The sequence below is a fragment of the Hoplias malabaricus genome, chromosome 2, assembly GCF_029633855.1.
Source record: "Hoplias malabaricus isolate fHopMal1 chromosome 2, fHopMal1.hap1, whole genome shotgun sequence".
Classification (NCBI taxonomy): Eukaryota; Metazoa; Chordata; class Actinopteri; order Characiformes; family Erythrinidae; genus Hoplias; species Hoplias malabaricus.
The window spans coordinates 36,331,693-36,351,263 of record NC_089801.1 but is presented as its reverse complement, the minus strand read 5'-3'; the positions used below and the strand labels follow the sequence as shown (position 1 = coordinate 36,351,263).

At 39.7% G+C, this 19,571-nt stretch overlaps 1 protein-coding gene across 1 annotated transcript; it reads left to right on the top strand.

Annotated features, from left to right (window-relative positions):
• The first annotated feature begins 5,921 nt into the window (after window positions 1-5,921).
• LOC136682959 (golgin subfamily A member 6-like protein 22) lies at window positions 5,922-19,097 on the top strand. Its single transcript, XM_066658959.1, has 4 exons — window positions 5,922-10,882; window positions 11,880-11,940; window positions 12,194-12,859; window positions 13,195-19,097. Exons 3-4 carry the CDS (start codon window positions 12,241-12,243, stop codon window positions 14,451-14,453), a joined length of 1,878 nt encoding a protein of 625 aa, XP_066515056.1. The 5' UTR covers window positions 5,922-10,882; window positions 11,880-11,940; window positions 12,194-12,240; the 3' UTR covers window positions 14,454-19,097.
• Window positions 19,098-19,571: the final 474 nt, after the last annotated feature.

Here is a 19,571-nt window from a genome sequence, read left to right as displayed (position 1 = left end):
AGTTTCCCACCATTTATTTCCCCCTATCTCCTGTATTTCTAACACCTTTCCAGACGTGGCCTGTGCCTCCCCCTCTGTGGTCTGGAGACAAAGGAAGGTGATTGAAGGGAAGGTGTCGATATGTTATTTGAAACACACACACTTAAGTTTGCGGTCTCACACAGAGAATTAGGAATAAGAAAATTTCAGTTTACACAAGCATGCGTGGCCATTGCTGATTAAATATCTCTTGAATATCTTGATTATGAATCATTTATATAAACAGATTTCCATCACATTAGTGATGCAGTGGGTGGTTTGTGTACTCATGAGTGGGCTCAGTGAGTAACCTTAGTTGTTAAGGGTAGCTGGTTGCTGAACGGATCATAAACGGCCATAGTGGGTAGGTGTAGGAACAATGGATGATAACAGGAATTTTTGTGGCTGCAGGTAGGAAAAGAGTGGGCTGGGCCCTATGTGAAGTTCTAATGGATTGGCATAGGATAATTTACATCGTATCAGGTGTATGATTATAATTACAGGAAGAAGGCTGTAGTTTCTGTCATTAAACTGAATTCTGAGGCAGGGTATGAAATTGCCATGTTAAGTAGCTGAGACACTTCAAAGTTGCAGCGATGAGCTTCACTAAAAAGCCTCAGGATACATACTGCAGCTACCGCCATTTAAAGCTGACTTGAAAAACAAAGCCTCATAATTGCTTGGACACAGGCATATGAAATACAGTCATGGCTCAGTGTTGGCACCCCTGAAATTTGTCCAGAATGTAGTTCTCCCAGAAAATTATTGCAATTATACATGTTTTGTTATACACATGTTTATTTCCTTTGTGTGCTTTGGAATAACAATAAAAAAAAGCCAAAATATATATAATTTCACGCAAAACTCCAAAAATGGGCTGGAAAAAATTAATGGCACCTTTTCAAAATTGTGGGTAAATAACTTTGTTTCAAGCATTTGATGCTCTCCTGTGTGGTAACAGGTGTGGGCAATAAAAAATCACATCTGAAGTTGACTCAGTCTTTGCATTGTGTGTCTAAACATGGAGAACAGAAAGAGGAGAATAGAACTGTCTGAGGACTTGAGAACCAAAATTGTGGAAAAATTTCAACATCAACATCTTAAGGTTTCCATCTCCAGAGATCTTGAAGTTTCTTTGTCCATGGTGCGTCTGGATGGTGGATAAGCAGCCCCAACCAAGTTCCAAAAAACATTTAAGCTGTCCTGCAGGCAGGGTGCATCAGTATTAGCACGAAATATTTGTTGACATTTGAATGAAATGAAGCAATATGGTAGGAGACTCAGGAGGACCCCACTGCTGACAGAAACATAAAAAGTTAGACTGCAGTTTGCCAAAATGTACCAATATACAGTTTTTTGGTAAAGTACATCATTCTACCATCTAACGAAAACCTACAAAAAAAAAGAACACAGTACCTACAGTCAAATATGGTGGAGGTTCAAAGATGTTTTGGGGTTGTTTTGCTGCCTCTGGCACTGGGTTCCTTGACTGTGTGCAAGGCATCATGAAATCAGCAAATTTTGGGTCACAGTATAGAGCCCAATGTCAGAAACCTGAGTTTGTGTTCTAAGTCATGGGTCTGCCAGCAGGACAATGACCCCATATACTTCATAAAGCACCCAGAAATGACCATCATCATCATCATTAGTCTCCCTCACACTCATAACTGTATCATTAATTACATCATCATAACAGTCTTCCTCATTCCATCATCAATACTGTCTTCCTCTTTACATCATCATTTCAGCCTCTCTCATTTCATTTCATAAGTCTCTTTTATTACATCATCATTAAAGTTGTCCGCATTATATCATAACACTCACCCTGATTACATCATCATTACAGTCTTCCTTATTAAATCATTATTACAGTCTTCATAATTAAATAATCATTCCAGCCTCCCTCGTAACATTATTGTTTCAGGCTCCCTAATTACAGCATAACACTTGCCCTCATTACATTATCATTAGACTTATTACATCATCATTACAGCTTTATTAAATTATCATTACAGTTTTCCCCATTGCATCATTAATATTGTTTTTCTCATTAAATTATCATAAATTATCTCCCTTATTATATTATAATTTCAGCCTCTCATTTCTTAACAATCTCCTTAATTACATCATCATTAGTCATCGTTATTATCATTACATATTTCTTCATTACATTATTTTTAGTCTTCATTATATCACCATTACAGTCTCTAAAATTATTTAATCATCACCATTACACTCTTGCTGATTACATCATTACAGTATTACATCATCATCATCATCATCATTAAAGTCTCCTTAATTATATAATCATAACAGTCTTCTTTATTACATCATTATAACAGCCTTTCTCATTACATCATTACAATCTTCCTAATTATATCATCATTATTACAGTCGTCTTCATTACATCATCATTATTGTCTTCCTCATTACATAAACAAAAGGCCTGTAAATGTTTAAGGGGATGTAGTGGAAATAGTATGCACATGTTGCGGTGGCATTAGCACTACATAGCGGAGTCAATGATAATTAATTATTATTTTATTAATAATTAATTATTTAATTCATTTTGCTAAGCTCCATGTTTGGGAGCCATTAAATAATATGTAGTGTCTTTACCTATCTAATTTTCAGCTTAGACAAGAAGGCCATCTTCGCATATTATACAGCAGAATTAGCTAGAATTAACTATTATTAATGAATTATGCTCATTGACACGCCGTGGGTTCTTGACTCTGAAATTGAATCTGAACTAGAAGTTATAATTCCATACAAGAAAGGTGCACACACAAACAAATAACCAAGGATTGGTTTTATCACACAACTGGTTTATTAATTGTAATATCAAATAATGAATATAAATTAGACATTCATATAATGAAATGGATTGCAGCGATATATGAGGGAACAGGGAGATTAAAATATGAGGGAATTTCTCTATGATAATTATCAAGTTCTAAGAAAGGCTATTGTTTATCCCAGCAACTTTCAGTACCAACCCATGAGCCATGAGAGACATGAGACTATGTGACCTTACGTATCCAGAGATGGACAGGGAGCATGTCGCTGACGGTACCTTTCAGCACGACTTCCTGGAGAATTGCAGACACGGGCCTTGTAGGTTGCAGCTGCCAGCGTTCCTTTTCTCCCGAGGCTTTCAGACGCAGCCGACGGAACTGGTGGCGTTCTGAAGGTTTCTGTGGGGATTCTTCTTCATTGCTGATCTGCCGCCTTGTGAGAGAGAGACACGTCCATGCAGGTCTCTCCTGGGCAGGTTTCTCCTCATCTCAGAAGGTCATTCTGAGGGTGCGTGCGGCCTTCTGTCATCATTGTTGGTCTGGAGGCATTGTCGTCCTTTTTAGGGTCAGAGGTCTAAGGTTTCCATGCTCTGGGTGTGGCATTGAAATTTCGCTAGGGTTAAACTATAGCTTTTCTTAATCTATAGTTTCTATCTGGACAACATTAATATAGCAAAATTGGTTCTCTCTGGCCCACGAGGGGCCCAAGACTGTTGAAGAGAGTCATGAGAGAGCCTACGCCTGCAGAGACATCTGCAGAGCAGGGGAGCTCTCTGACTACCCTATCAGAGAAGCACTGTCTGCTGGAAGCATGAGAGAGACGTTCTTCAGAAAAATGTCTTCCTCTCTAAAAATCCCCAAAATATTGTGTCTCAGAGGAGTGTTAAAAAGAGTGAGCCTCTAAGTGTGGTGTGTGACTGGCTTTTATCAGAGTTTAGAAAACCCGCCTTTAATACCCGATTGGATAGAATTTGAGCCTCTCTTCCTCCTGATTGGCTGCTTCCTGTACATTGGTAGTGCCATCACATACAGTTTATGACCCTTGACAAGACAAAGATTTGAAGACAATTCCTGACCATCCCAGAATTTTGAATCATGCTTTTGCAATATAAAAGATTAGATGCTAACACAAAGTAAAATCATTAAAACAACCATGTTCTACATAATTATTAACCAACTACAAACATAGTATGTGGTGAAGATAAAAATGTTCTTTTGGACCGTTCTCAGAGTAATTAAAATTTAGAAAATATCAAAAAGGTCCAAAATACACCCTCCCTCTTCGGGGAGACGTGTTCGTTAAGGAAGAGTCGCAGACACCAGTCGAGTGAAGTTCAAAGCAAATCAAAGTATTTATTTAACAATACTGGATCCAGGAGAACTATACATCGAAAAGAGTTTAATGCCCCTCCCAAGTAAAAGCTCTGACCTCTCCAAGATCTGACTTCGACAGTTATACCCCATATGACGTAAACCCTGCCGATGAGGCATTTCTGGCTGATTAGCGTATATTAATATGCATAATTTCACGTGTTAGTACTCAGCTCTTCACGTGCAAGTTTCAAGTGCATGCCGTGACCCCGAAGACATTCGTTATGGCCAGGCTGACAATGGGCCTTTTCTTCCCAAGACTCCTCTCCCGTGAGCAAAATTTAGGGAGTCAGAAATGCACTTTCAAGGTCATCAACATGCCCCTACACTTCAGCCCTCCTGAGCCAACACTATGATTAATATCAGTGGGCTAAAAGCCTGGAGTGCACATCTGTTCAAGGTTAGACGTTTAAGAATTAAGAATGTGTAAATATCACGTGAGTTATCATGCCATATAGTTAGTCATGCAGGATCAAAAAAAATGTTTAACTACATGTGTAAATGCTGGTTAGTCATTCATATAATGCATATAAGGTACAAGTATTCACACAATGAGTATGTAGTTATAAATGCTAATTTTAACTAATCATCATTTAAGAATATTTGTCCACAAACACAAAGTAATAAAATTGTTTCCCACGTCAGTGGCTACCTTGGTTCTACATAAATTCATATAAACCAAAAATGACTTTAAACACATGTAAATTAGTTCCACATATTTTGATTGTCAAAATGGAATTAATTTCAAACAGTTGTGCACATATGTAACTTCAAATTGTTTTAAACTAATGGGAATTAAGGTTTGTGATTGTTTTAATCAAGTTTGAGTCTGTGTGTTTCTCTGCATTTTGCAGAGATTCTCCTCTTGACCCTGGGACCTTGGGTCGTAAACGTCCTGGAGTGAGGTCTTACGAGCCTGCTCTGGATGCTAATCTCACATTCCAATCTTGGCTTGGTGCAAGGAGGGGATGTCACTGAAAATCTCTGAAAACCAGCTAAGAGAGGCCTTTCAGCATAATAAGATATCTTTGGCATATTAAGTCCCCAAAAAGTATAATATCTTCTATTAAAATTAATAATCTGTTCATCTCCACTACAGTCCCCTCTTTCAGATCATGCTTTCTTTCTAGAAGCATTGGGCTGATAATACAGAGATGAATGTGAACAGCAAGGTCAGGAATCATTCATTCATACACTCAGGGTTGATACCTTTCTGGGATCATTTAATATGGAAATAAACCTTTATTGGACATGATCCAATATGCTGGTATGAGTGTTCACCTTACCTTAAGAGTGTCTGTTAACTAGGAAATATTATTTTTATCAAAGGATATTTTCAAAGGGAGTTATTTATGCAAATACTTACAAACTGGATTCCAAAAAAGTTGGGACACTAAACAAATTGTGAATAAAAACTGAATGCAATGATGTGGAGATGGCAAATATCAATATTTTATTCTTAATAGAACATAGATGACAGATCAAACGTTTAATCTGAGTAAATGTAACATTTTAAAGGAAAAATATATTGATTCAAAATTTCACAGTGTCAACAAATCCCAAAAAAGTTGGGACAAGTAGCAATAAGTGGCTGGAAAAAGGAAATTGAGCATATAACAAACAGCTGGAAGACCAATTAACACTAATTAGGTCAATTGACAACATGATTGGGTATAAAAAGAGCTTCTCAGAGTGTCAGTGTCTCTCTGAAGCCAAGATGGTAAGAGGATCACCAATTCCACCATTGTTGCGCAGAAAGATAGTGCAGCAATACCAGAATGGTGTTAGCCATGTAAAATAGCAAAGACTTTTAAGTTATCATCATCAACCGTGCATAACATCATCAAAAGATTCAGAGAATCTGGAACAATTGCTGTGCGTAAGGGTCAAGCCATAAAACTCTACTGGATGCTCGTGATCTCCGGGCCCTTAAACGTCACTGCACCTCAAACAGGAATGCCACTGTCAAGGAAATAAAAGAATGGGCTCAGGAATTCTTCCAGAAAGCATTGTCAGTGAACACAATCCACCGTGCCATCCGCTGTTGCCAGCTGAAATCCTACAGTGCAAAGAGGAAGCCATTTCTAAGCAAGCTCCACAAGCTCAGACGTTTGCACTGGGCCAGGGGTCTTTTAAAATGGAGTGTGGCAAACACTTGAAGTCAATCAGTGGCTCAAGCCTGTTGAGCAGGTCCTTGCCAATAAGGAAGGGAATGTTTTCAATAGGAGACACATATACAGGGTGAACCAGACTTATGGGTCCTATTGTTATGAGCACTCTTGCCACAGACCTTATGTTGATACCAGTGTATGAATAAGGCACAATTTGGAACAGTTTTGTAACTGTAATCTCCGTGGGGCGTGGTCTGCTGCAGCCCACACTTCATCAAAGAGTGTGGATGACATCAGAGTGATGTCTGATGCAGTGTCCAAGAGAGCTTCTTGTACAAGCTTCTTTTCTAGGACTGTGGTTAGGTTTAATCTACGAGCACCCCCCTTTTCTGTTAAATGGCCCAGGAACTGTGATGCAGGTGGATCACCTTGAACAACCGTGACATTAAGAGGAGTCTGATTTTCACCACCCTTATTAAATTGGTCAGACGTGCAAGTCTGAATTGCAGGTGTCCTTGGGACATGCTCAGTTTCACCTGAGGTGTCTGAGAAGAGGTCAGCTGTCTGACATTCCTCTTTACACAGGTGCGAAAACACCTGTTCAGCGGTTACTGGAATTTCTGTGCTAATTCCAGATACTTCAGACACATTCGCATCATCTGAGCTTTCGCACTGGTGCCAGTTCTCATCCCTGTTCTCGTTAGTCGAGTTAGGACAAGGGCTTTTGTCTAGGGTTTTGTCGCATGTGAGAGAGTTTTGGGGACATCCGTGGTCCAACATATTTCCCTTGGGTGCTGAACTCTCATGCCTACTGGCTGAGGGTGCCCTGACATTAACTGATTAACACAGGTGTTTCAGTGTTGTTGGGTTTCACCTGACCAGTGAGGACTGGAGTGAGGAGAACTCCTATTAGATTGTAAGGGTTTATTATTCTCCTGATTTTCTGTAAGCCTGTGAGATGGAACGGGCTTTGGATACCATGATTCAGCCCTAGAGGCTTCCTCTAGCTCCATAGGGGAAGACAGAGTATAATGGCTAAAATTTTGTGGCATTTCTGGCCATTGATTTAAAGTTTGCTGGTCTTTTAAAAAGCCTTTGAGTGCTAAGTCACGCAGCTGTTTGCTAGACAGAGTGCGTGGACATGCTGAAACCCCTAGATAATAACTAGTGTTGGGATGGAGATTTAAGACAAACAGTGTTTTGAAATTCAACTCTTCTTCCATTCCTGGTTCATTTTGGGGCCCAAAATAAGCTTGTCTAAGGCGGTGATAGTACTGATGGGGTGACTCCTGCCTTTGTTGTTTAACTTGCAGTGCTGTCATCAGTCCTGCCTGTGACAGCTGATTGGAACTCCTTTCAGATCAGGCAGATTCTGTCATCTACTGTGGCTCCGGGGAACCTTTGCAAAAAGAAATCTATATCTCTTAGGTATGAATAGATTCCATTTGAGCCATCTGGCTTTAGGTCGAAGCACGTTATGTGGTGTGCGATTCTGTCCAGGTCCCTATAGAAGGGAGTCTGGTAATGTGCTGGGGGCACATAGCTAAACTGAGAGAACCTATGTTCGGCTGTGCTTGGGAGGACTCTGTTAGTCTCCAGTGGTGGAGCTGGTGTAGGGGCTGTTGATGCTGGGAAAGGTGACTCAAGGATACCTTTGGACTTCTCTATTGGTTGCTAAATAGATGTGAGCGTACCTTCTCTAGCTCTACTTTAGCAATGTTTAGCTTGCTTTCAGTCTCTGACTGCAGGTGCTGAGACAATTGGAGTTCATCTTTGACTGCAGCAAGTTCTGCTGTTGTTTTTGCATGCAGTGCCATTAAATGATCAGGCTCTTTGCGAGTATTTCTGATGTTCTCCATTTTTGGGCTCATCATTTGTGTTTTCACTGCTTCTAATTCTATGTCCTGGACAGTGTGTTTGAGTTTTTCTATTGCTAGTGTAGCCATTTGGCTGGGTACCTTTATTAAGGCCTCGCCTTTAGGTTTCTCCATTAAATGGAGGGCCATTAATTGTGATATATTTGCCATGTGAAAGGGCTCAGCGCTGTGGATCATGGCTGTATATTCTGACACTGCGGCTCCTGTTGAGCTTGCTAATTACAAATACACCTCAGTCAAGGGTCTTAACACTGATGCTTGGTGACTGGGTTGGGTGTCAGATTTAATACTAATTAATGTTTAATTATTGCAGTTTTCATTTTATTTCACCTCAACCAATATAGATTTTATAATCAGTAATTGGTTACTTCCACTTATGGAAGAATGAGTAAAGGATAGAAGCAGTACAACAAAAATAACTTTACAATTTACATGCAAATTTAGTATATTATATGAAAGACAACTGCTTTTAATTAACTTGCATTTACACAAGTCATCCACAAGAGTGCACCAGAGAAATTTTAAATGCAGTAACGCAAGTCATGCGAAAGGGGGCACTATAAATTGACTTCAGTTGCAATAGCACAAGTCAGCCACAGGGCTCCTGGTGAATTAAGGTTTGTGATTGTTTTGTTTAACAATCTTTCAAAATGTGTGAGAAAACAGTTTAAATCAAGTTTGAGTCTGTGTGTCTCTCCTCTTGAGAGACACACAGAGAGATTCTCCTCTTGACCCTGGGACCTTGGGTCGTAAACGTCCTGGAGTGAGGTCTTACGAGCCTTCTCTGGATGTTAATCTCACATTCCGATCTTGGCTTGGTGCAAGGAGGGGATGTCACTGAAAAATCTCTGAAGACCAGCTAAGAGAGGCCTTTCAGCATAATAAGATAGTTTGGCATATTAAGTCCCCAAGTATAATATCTTTTTATTAAAATTAATAATCTGTTCATCTCCACTACAGGGATTAAACAACAGCTGAGCTCTAAGCCTTCATTTATTTACAAAGTGGATGACCCCAGGTCATCTGAACTGAAAGTCTAACGGACGGAGCTGCAGTAAATAAGAGAGACAGGACTTTCTCACACTTTACAAACAATACATTGTCTATAGTGTTTCTACGTTGTGTACAGTCAACACTTCTCTCTAACCTTTTTATCTTTCTTTCTCTATGCTGCTGTAGGCATTTGGAGCGGTAAGTGAATGTTGTCTATTTCTACTGAAAGTTTGTGTAGTTTATAAAGTCAGAGGAGAGTTTGAATCCAAGTCAAGCTCTCACATAAAATCCAGTTTCATCAGTTGCTCATGTTTTAAACAAAGCTTGAAATAAGAGCTTTTAACTTCCATCTCCCACCTTCCTTCCCACAATTCACTGCTGCATAAGTGCATGTGAAGTGACAGTGAAGTTTACTGATGGTGCATCTGTTATGTCACTGTTCTTACGTGATTTGGGCATTACATCATCATCATCATTTTCACTAATTACATCATCATCATCATTACTGATTGCAGTAGCACATAAGACACACTTAAACACATACTCACACATAGTATTTGTCTGAGTGCATTAGTCTCTACATCAGTAAATGAAATAATGAGGGTCAGCATCAATGACAGACTTGATTCCTATTTTTGAGATCCCCTCGTCTCCTCCACTTCACTTCTTATGCCTCAAATTTCTGAACATTGAAATGTCCAGATTCTCTGTTCTAGTGTGTAGTGTTCACATTAAACCTGTGTGTAAATTAAATTTCCTTTTCTACTGTAATTCAGCTGATTTTTCATAGAGAAAGTTAGAGAGAGGTAAAACAGCAAATATCAAAATAAATCTACAGTTTTCATGGGAAATGCACATTTTTAAAAAGATTTATTCATTTTGAAAATGGTCAGGATCACATTCCACTGATTAAGACATAATAATAAATCATAATTATACTAAAGAAATCTTCTTATTATACTATTCTCTTCCACAGGTGAACAGAGGTGAGTGTAACTGAGTGGATGACAAATGTCTGCTCTGATGCTGCTGCATTGATTTTTTTATGAAGAAGCTGTTTGTTGTAGAGACTGAATGTATTGCACTGTGCTTTGTATCAGAGCAGTGTTCAGCTCAACATCATCAGCAGAGAGTGTTCCCTTCATACATTTATGTACAATACAATAACACACACACACACACACCAGATAACTTATCTTATCACTGATACTGAGAGAGGTTCAGAATATTTTAGACTGAGCACTTTTAATATAAAATGAATGTGTTTAACGTGTTTAACAGCAGAGACATGTTTATGTCAGTGTTTATATTTAATACTGTTCCATGAAGGAAACACTGTTTAATAATGAAATAGAAGCGACTGATCGGCTGAAACATGGAGGAATGTGTTTATTACAGAGTGAAGTGATTCAGACGATCAGAAAGTCAGACTTACTGAGGAATCCATCAGGAGAAGTTCTCTAAAGCTCCAGAGCAGCACGTCTCAAACTACACACAAGACTTCACACTCTGAGCTCTTAGTGCTCTTTAATTTTATCTCTCCAACTAGATACTTAGAGAATAACAAGTTTTCAGTTACTGTTCCTTAGGGCTTCCACACGTCTTCATGTGATAAAGAACTTACAGGTGAATCTGTTTGTGTTTTTAATGTATAGATTATTAATGTTCTAATTTTGTTTGTAATCTGATTCTCCACACAGTCTACATTTCTCAGGTGAGCACATTATCTTCTAATATCTAATAATCTGAGTTAATATTATCTGTAAACATACAACTTAAAGTGTATAAAGTTGTGCACAGCCTGTTGCTTTTCAAAATCTTTAAATGAATGTGCTTTTCACTTTAAAATACTAGGGTTAGGGTTAGTTTGATCACAGCACAGTGTTTGTATTAAGTACTATGTTTATATATTTTTGGTTTAGTTTGACTCTGTTGGATCAGATCTTGTTCAAATATTGTCTGAGCATCTTCTTTCCTGCTGGTTTAAATGGCGCTGTTGACCCACACATCAACAATGATTTAAACAGGGACTCAGTTATTGTCCATATCTCAATGTCCCGGTAGAAGGGGTGACTGCGAGGCGGACATCCACGCAAGAAAGTACTTTATTAACACAAATAAATAAAACAAACAATGAATGTAAACAAGCTACAGTAAACTCATTCATTCATTCATTCATTCATTCATTCATTTATTATCTATAACTGCTTATCCAGTTCAGGGTCGCGGTGCTAGACTAAACTGAACAGAACAAAACAACAAACAACCATGGACTGATGTAGACATGAGCAATCAACAAACACAGAAGCAGACATCTACACACAAGACCACACAAACACACAGGAGCACAGACAAGAAACACCTGGAAACACTAATGAAAGGGCAGTGCTAAGGCAGAGACTAAGACTGCCATCAGAGGAACAGATGCAGCAGGCGCCCCGTTCGCTGGAGCAGAAGCAGCGGAAGGCTTTGCGGACACTGGAGCAGTGGCAGCAAGTAGTCCTGCAATGATATCCACAGAGGCAGGAGGCCCTGCATTGACATCCATGGAGGCAGGGGCTTGGACTGCTTGAAGGACAGGAGTTGCTAAAAGAGCACATGGCAAAGAAAACAGACAAAACAGAGCAAGACAGCACGAGACAGGACCAGAGCCTGACGTATTTATAATAATTCATACATGAACCTTCACATCGTTTTATTCACTTTTACAGATCAACAGAGAATGGACAGAAGGGGAGAGAAAGAAAATAGAGGAATCTGCTCTGAGGACGGGTGAGTAATGAAAAGATACAAAGTGAAAGCCATAGATAGATTTAGATGCTCAGTTTATTTACTTAATTGAACAAACACATACTATAAAATAGCTTTGCACAGGTCACATTATCATTATTTTGATTATTTTTTTTCCAAATAAATTAAATGAAATAAATGTTATTATTCCTATTTATAAATATGTATACACTTATGTGAAACCAGTACAATAACCAGTTTGATCTTGAGTGTTATTTTAATGTGTTTCTCACAGAGTTAAAAGGACTGAAAGTCATTGTTAAAGACAGAGAGAGACTTTTAATGGAGAGAAATGAAGAACTGAGAGAAAAAGACAAAGAAATTCAAGAGAAAGAAAAACTTCTGACAAATAACACAGAGACACTTCAGATGAAGGACAGAATGCTGCAGGAGAAAGATTCACTTCTTACAGAAACTAAAGAACAATTAGAACAAATGAGCAGAGAGCTGAAAGAGAAACAGAACATTATAACAGAACGAGACACACAGCTAATGGAGAGAGAGACACAGCTTCAGGAGAAAGACACAGAGCTGGAGAATGTGAGGAAACTGCTGAGAGAGAAAGAGTCTCTACTGGAGGACACAGTGAAAGAGGTGGACAGCTGTAAAAATCAACTGGAGACACAGAGAAAGGAGCTGCAGGAAAAGAGCAGCACACTCCAGAAGATGAAGATCCAACTGGAAGAACAGAAAACTGAAATGAGTGAAAAAGACAAACAGCTTGAAGAGAAGGAGAGGATTGTAAGTGAGATACACACAAAGCTAATGGAGAGAGTGCAGCATGTTAAAGAGAAAGACAGACATATAATGGAGAGAAACAAGCTGCTGCAGGAAAGAACACATCGTCCATCATCAGCTCCAGTCTGGAGTACATACAACAAGGAGTGGATTCTTACACAGTGTAAGTAACTGACCGGGTCACTTAAAATCATTTCTGCAATAAATACGTTTTCAGAATATTTTTATTACTGTGAAGGTTTTATCACACACTGTTTGTATTAAATGTAATGAAGGATTTGATTTATGATTTAAACAATATTATAAAGTGTATACTGTAGTTAATATTTTATAATATCTATCATTCTTGGTTTTTAAGTATTTGCTAGGTTTAATATTTTACTTAAGCCACAGTAGAGCTCTTCCTTCAGGAAGTAAATAATTACAACTTCTGAAATATGTGGAATATTCACTGATGCTCAGTAATAAATGAACCCCTTCATTCTTGTTGATCTGCAGTGAGTGGAGAGTCTCCTCCAGAGTCTGGTGGTGTATCAGAGCTGAGGCTGGTTCTGCTGGGGAGGACTGGAAGTGGGAAGAGTGCCGTAGGAAACAGGCTCCTGGGCCGAGAGGAGAGGAGCAGGGCTGGAGCGTCTACAGTGAGGCAGCACAGTGAGAGCAGACAGAGCCAGGTGGCTGGGAGGCAGGTGACTGTGGTGGAAACTCCTGACTATTTCAGTCCTGGATTCTCTCTGGACGAGCTGAGACAGGACGTGGGACTCTGTGTCCGTCTGTCGGCCCCAGGACCCCACGCCTTCCTCCTAGTCATACCAGTGAAGCAGACCTCAGGAGAGGAGAGAGACATGCTGCAGAAAATGGAGGATATGTTTGGAGAGAGATGCTGGAGGAACACCATGATCCTCTTCACCGTCTCTGATGAAGACCAAGAGAAGAAGATTGAAGAGTTTGTCCAGTCAGGAAACCAGGAGGTCCAGAGCCTTGTGGAGAAATGTGGGAACAGGTTTCACTGTCTCAACATTAAGGAGAGTGGAGAGGGGTCTCAGGTCTCAGAGCTGCTGGAGAAGATCGAGAAGATGGTGGAAGGAAACAGAGAGAAGTTCTACAGCAGTGAGATCTACCTGGAGATAGAAGCTCAGATCAGAGCAATGGAGACAAAGATCATGAAAGAAATGGAAAAAATGAGGATGAAGGAAGAGAGAGAAATTAAAGAAAAACATGAAAAAGAGCTGCAGAACTTTCTGAGAAGGATAGAGGGAGCAGTACAAGAGCACGAAGGAGAGATAAAACATCTTAACAACAGAACAACTGACCTAGAGAGAAGAACAAAAGAAGAGAGGGATGAAGAGAAAAGGAGAGGATTGGAACGAGAGCTGGAGAGAGAGTTGGAGCGAAGGACAGAAATGGAAGAAAAGGTGAAGAGACTGAAAGAGAAGAGAGAAAGAGAGAGATGTGAGATAGAAGAGAGACACAGACAGGAGATGGAGAAGATCATGGAGTCGTATGAAGGAGAAGCCAGAGCTGAAGCAGACAGAAAGTTAATGATGATCCTGCTGCCTGAACTCCAGAGGGACATTTTTGCTTCAAAGTCAAGGATGCAGGAGGAGTTCAGCAAACAGATGGAGGAGAAGAACTTGGAGCTGGAGAAACTGAGAGAAAATTACTCAGAGCTTAGAAAGACTCTAGCTTCAGAAGCTAAAGCACAGCCCTCCCGGAGCAGTGGTGGATGGATGTGTTGTTTCTTGCCACAACGCACATGATAAGTTGTCGTGTACAGACACACTGACCAATCAATAAAATTTAAGTAATTGTGTAAGTTGCTGACCAGTTTACTGACATATCCACTTCAGTATAACTGTAGACCTTACAATAGCAGATTATAACTTTTATTACTTATAGCCATTTTATAAAGAAAGTTGTGGGGGTCACATGTTTTTGTTACAGGCTTTGTTCACACTGCAGGGCAAATCAAATTCTTTCTTGAATTTGAGTGTGAATAGTGACCAGAACCAGTGTCTATGTTTAAACAATAGTCACATGTGCTAGCATAGCTGTATTGGATGCTATGGCAATGAAGCTGGTGTGGTGTTGTTGGTGGGGTATAACATGAAAAACTGAGCACACTACCAACATAGACTACTGTCTGTGGATTTTTTTTATTCACAGTCACCATAATTTACTACTGGACAAAAACAACACCCACAGAACAGAAAGGTAGTGATTGTTGCCATGTTTGTTGTTGCAGTCACTGCATGTAATACAGTTAGCCAATGGATCTGGACCTGTCACATAATTAGTGATTGGTGGGATGGCGATGGTGGTAGTGATGTGGTCCCGGTGTCATGCTATTTTACATGATGTGGGTGAACTTTTGAGGTTTTTGCGACACACATTTAAAATAATCTGTTCCTATTGGGAGGCGTATAACAAGCCTAGTTGGAGGTCCACTGGTGTTTAGGAAAGCATTTTCTGGTCGGATCACCAGTTGTTAAAGACAGCTTTGCTGATCTTTCCTTATTATATTCTTTTGTTATTCTTTGTAAAAATTTTAATCCAGAACAATGTTATCATTTTCAGCATAATTATTTCATATGAGGCTTACTAATTATTGTATCTCTCACGGTTGATGGTAATATTTGAATTGATTTATTTTCCTGAATAAACTCGTTTAAAATGTAAAATAATTTAGAGGACATAATGAACAAGTTAGATGTTCTCCAGAGGACAGTAATCGGAGTGGTCCAATGGTGGACCAGCAGAGGCCTATAGTCAGCAAAGTAAAAACCTTCTTAACCCAATGGATTTGCAAGTGCTTGCTGTCTGGGTAGCAGGCCCGGCAACACTGACGAGCTCCATCAGTTTGATGAAATATTTACAATCAGTAGTTTTTGCTTCTTTGAAAGGCTTTTAATGGTGTCTGGGAAACTTCACTGAGAGGAAAAAGAGAGAAAGCATTATTTTCAGAAATGGCTTTAAATGAACACAGTGCTCTCGAGTCGCTACATACTGCTTCACTCCATGACGCTAGAGGGTGCACATCTCTAAAACTACTGCTCACAGTGGAGCCGCTGTAAAAAAAAGTTATGGCCTGTCTGCTGCTCTGTTATGATGATTGATGTTCAGAATGACAGATGGCAGTGTTAGTCAACACTAGTGGGAATAATTTTGTCTCCAGTACTCCTTAATTTATTCATTGTCTGAAACCGCTTATCCAGTTCAGGGTTACGGTGGGTCCGGAGCTTAGACAGAATCACTGGGTGCAAGGCAGGAACACACCCTGGAGGGGCCACCAGTCCTTCACAGGTTGACACACTCTCACAGATTCAGTCACACCTATGGACACTTTTGACTCACCAATCCACCTACCAACGTATGTTTTTTGGACCATGGGAGGAAATCCACATGGACACAGGGAGTACACACAGACAGACTCCTCACAGACAGTCACAGACTTGAACCCATAACCTCCAGGTCCCTGATGCAATAATTATTATCTCTCTAGTATCTATCTCTTGATGTGCCACCACCTCAAATACTCACTGAACTGATAACCCAATAGTATATGGAGCACAGAGTATAAATGTGAGTACAGTTCTATCTAGTGGCGGAAGATTAGTACTTACTGGTTCAGCAGAACATTTGTCAACTCAGCATCCATGTTATAGTCTTTCTGGTCTCTAAATCTGTCTCCGTTTGTCAAATACACTGGCAATATTTCATACCTGGCCTGCAACGTAATTACATAAAAGACATGATGTCTACATCTTTGACTGCTACCTTTCCTTTGTTAAGTAATTATTTTATGAAATAAATACTGTCTATATAATATGGAAATAAATGTATAGGTATTGTTTTCATGATTTTCAATATTAGGAGGGCTCCCTTTGCTTTTTCTCTGCCGTGATCAGAAACAGGAAGCCTAGCATGTCTGACTGAGCCACTTTGTATTTTCACTAATTTACTGACACTGGAGTTAACTAAACATTACACCAGTTTCAGGAGCGCAAACAGACTGGAGAGCTAGCAGATGGTGAAGAAACATCATATGATTTCTACAAAAAGTGGCTTTTGACTTAAATTGTGAATGTTGCCTTTAATGGACATAAAACAATCTGTTTCATGTTTACAATGAAACACAGTGACTGATGGTTAATCTTCACTGTCATCTTACTGTGTAATGGTAAGCTACTACTCACTTTTCTCTACAAAATTTGAAGTTCTCTTTGAACTGAATATTTTCCCTTCCTATGGTTTGGAATTTCACTTGTGATGACTGAATTCCGTATATACTCCACTTTACAGGGAAATACCAGGTTGACTTAAATGCACATAGAATTCTGCTATGGACACTAAACAAAGAATGTGCAGGCTGTAGCTGTCACGGGGGTGTGATGAGTGGATTTACGGAGGCGGACACACTCGCTACAACACAGACAGTTTAATAAAGAGATAACACAATAAACGAACTGGACGAGAAACACGAAAACACTACTTAGCAACATAGGAATAGAGCAAGAGACAAGCAAGAGACCGAAGGCGAAAGGAGAAACCAGAATGAGAAACGCAGACTACAATAACACAACACAAACGAACTATAATGTAGTGGAGTATGGACCGAATACCAGATAACCAGATCGAAATGAAGACATGAAAAGTTTTGAATTAAAACTTTTCCATTCTGAAGAAGACCTTTCGTCTGCAACCTTGCAGCCCCCACACACACGCACCAACCTAAGAACACTTTCAAGTGACACATGGCCAGGAACTGTCGAGATAACCGATTTTACGATGCTTCTAAGAGACAGGAACCTCAAACAAAAGGAAAGGGTTATAATCCCGTTGATGACGAAGTGGCACCTCAATGTCTCTCATTATCTCCCACGGGAATCAGCAGATGTTTAGAAGGGGTGACCTCGAGTTGAACCCCGTTGACTCATCTACACGACAACCTACACATGGACCAACAGCGACCCCAAATGGACACTGGCGAAACTACGCCTCGCTCGGGGTCGTCTAAAACAATAGCGGAAAAAAAGTCAAATTCTGATTAAATGTGTATAAATAAATGTATTAATGTCACTTTCTGTACCCTCAGATGAATGCCTATCTTCTAATGAAATGATGTATATTGTTGATTGTTCCTATCATGAAAAGGAGTTCTGTCTCTGAATAGAGAAAACGGATTAATATTCTTTTCCAGCGTATCATCATGAATTGGACGTAAAACAACGTACTCAAGATGGGATCTTATGTGGATGTTGGATGCTAACAGTCCAGTGTACTCATTGTTATATATTGATAACAGGTATAAGAATTTCGATACGCGAAATTTATATTATTTCTGTGCGAATCACTGATTCAAACCCCCTCCTACTCTCTCTCCCTCGCGAGAGTTATGTGAGGCTGAATTTGTGCCCAATCAGGAAAGGACACCTCCCATTAGGGCGTGATTGCGCTGACTTTGAAAAACAGCAGCTCGACTGCTCACAGTTCAGTTACAGTTCAGTTACGCGAAGAAAACGGAGAAGAGAAGAGAACTGGAGAGAGGAGAGAACTGGAAGCAGAAGAGTTCGAAGAGACGACAACTCGACACAGAAGTAACAGAACTGAACGAAGACGACAACAACAGCGAGGATTTCGAGAAACTTTGAAACAACAAAGAGACGCTTTCTCTCTCCCGCCAACAAGACAAATAGAACCTCATAGATTTCATCAAAAGCTTACAAGAGACGTCTTGAGTTAGCTGATCGTATGAAATTTTTAATAATGCGTCGAGCGTTTTGAATATCTCCTTTTCTTTTAATCTTGTTTATGTTTTATTGCCAATCTAAGTTTAATCTCACGACTGATCAAAGCAGGTGAACTTATTCGTGGCCAGAGTAAGAGAACACCGCCGAGATAAGGAAAGTCGTAGAATAAGTGAGTTTATTGAATCGATTTTCAGTTCTGGATCTGCAGTAACTAGCGAACCTTTCGTCCAAGAACGTCCATACTTTGGACTCTCCTGCTCAGGACAGAAAGCCAAAGAGGGGATCCTGCCGCCTGCGTCATCACACTCCGGGTACGCCCGAGACAACTTAACCGACGAAGAAAAACCTCCACGCTGGTTAAGCATGGACGCTTCCGCGGGAGAACCGCGAGACCAAGTGAGACGCCTTCACTCCCAGGACCTCATAGAGCCTCTGCATTGAACGAGCGGTGAGAATCGACGAAAAAGTAAGCTAAACTTACGCATGTCCAGAGCTGAAAATATTAATCAAGTTTCTTGATAAATTTTGCCGTAATTAAACCTCAGTTAGCAACACATTAGTCACAAGTTAGAGTGCCTAGCGTATCGCCGCAGTCGAATCGGCTTCCCCTGCTTTGATGCCGTGAGATTCCTAGATCATGCTATGTTCAGTAAATATCCTTCTCTTTGTTAATAAAACTTTCATTATTTGAAATCACAGTGTTTACATTTTGTTCATTATTTTCCTGAAAATCCTGAAGTACTCATTTAGCGTGATTATTATTCATTCTCAAACTAATTATTAATGTTTTAATTGCCTAAGCCAATTATAAACTTTAATTAATATCATTAAGTCAAATATCAGAGATCAGAGGAGTTTGAATAAGGTCAACGCTATAAACACAAATTATAAATATATATATTAAATATATATTCACAAAGGTATCGTGACGTGTGATTAAAAACCTAACATACGCTACAATAAGGTAAACACGAATGGGGCATGAAAGGAGCAAGAGAGACGAGCAAGAACGAGGACGAAAACACAACAAAACATAACACAATGACCGATACCAGGAAGTGAGGGAAGAGGGCTTAAATAAACGAACTTAACAAGAGACACCTGACACAGATAACGAAGGACAATGAC

Coding starts and splice junctions, on each gene's coding strand:
- LOC136682959 (XM_066658959.1), top strand. CDS start 12,241: ATGGAGAGAAATGAAGAACTGAGAGAAAAAGACAAAGAAATTCAAGAG. Junction 12,860..13,194: donor GGAGTGGATTCTTACACAGT/GTAAGTAACTGA, acceptor GTTGATCTGCAG/TGAGTGGAGAGTCTCCTCCA.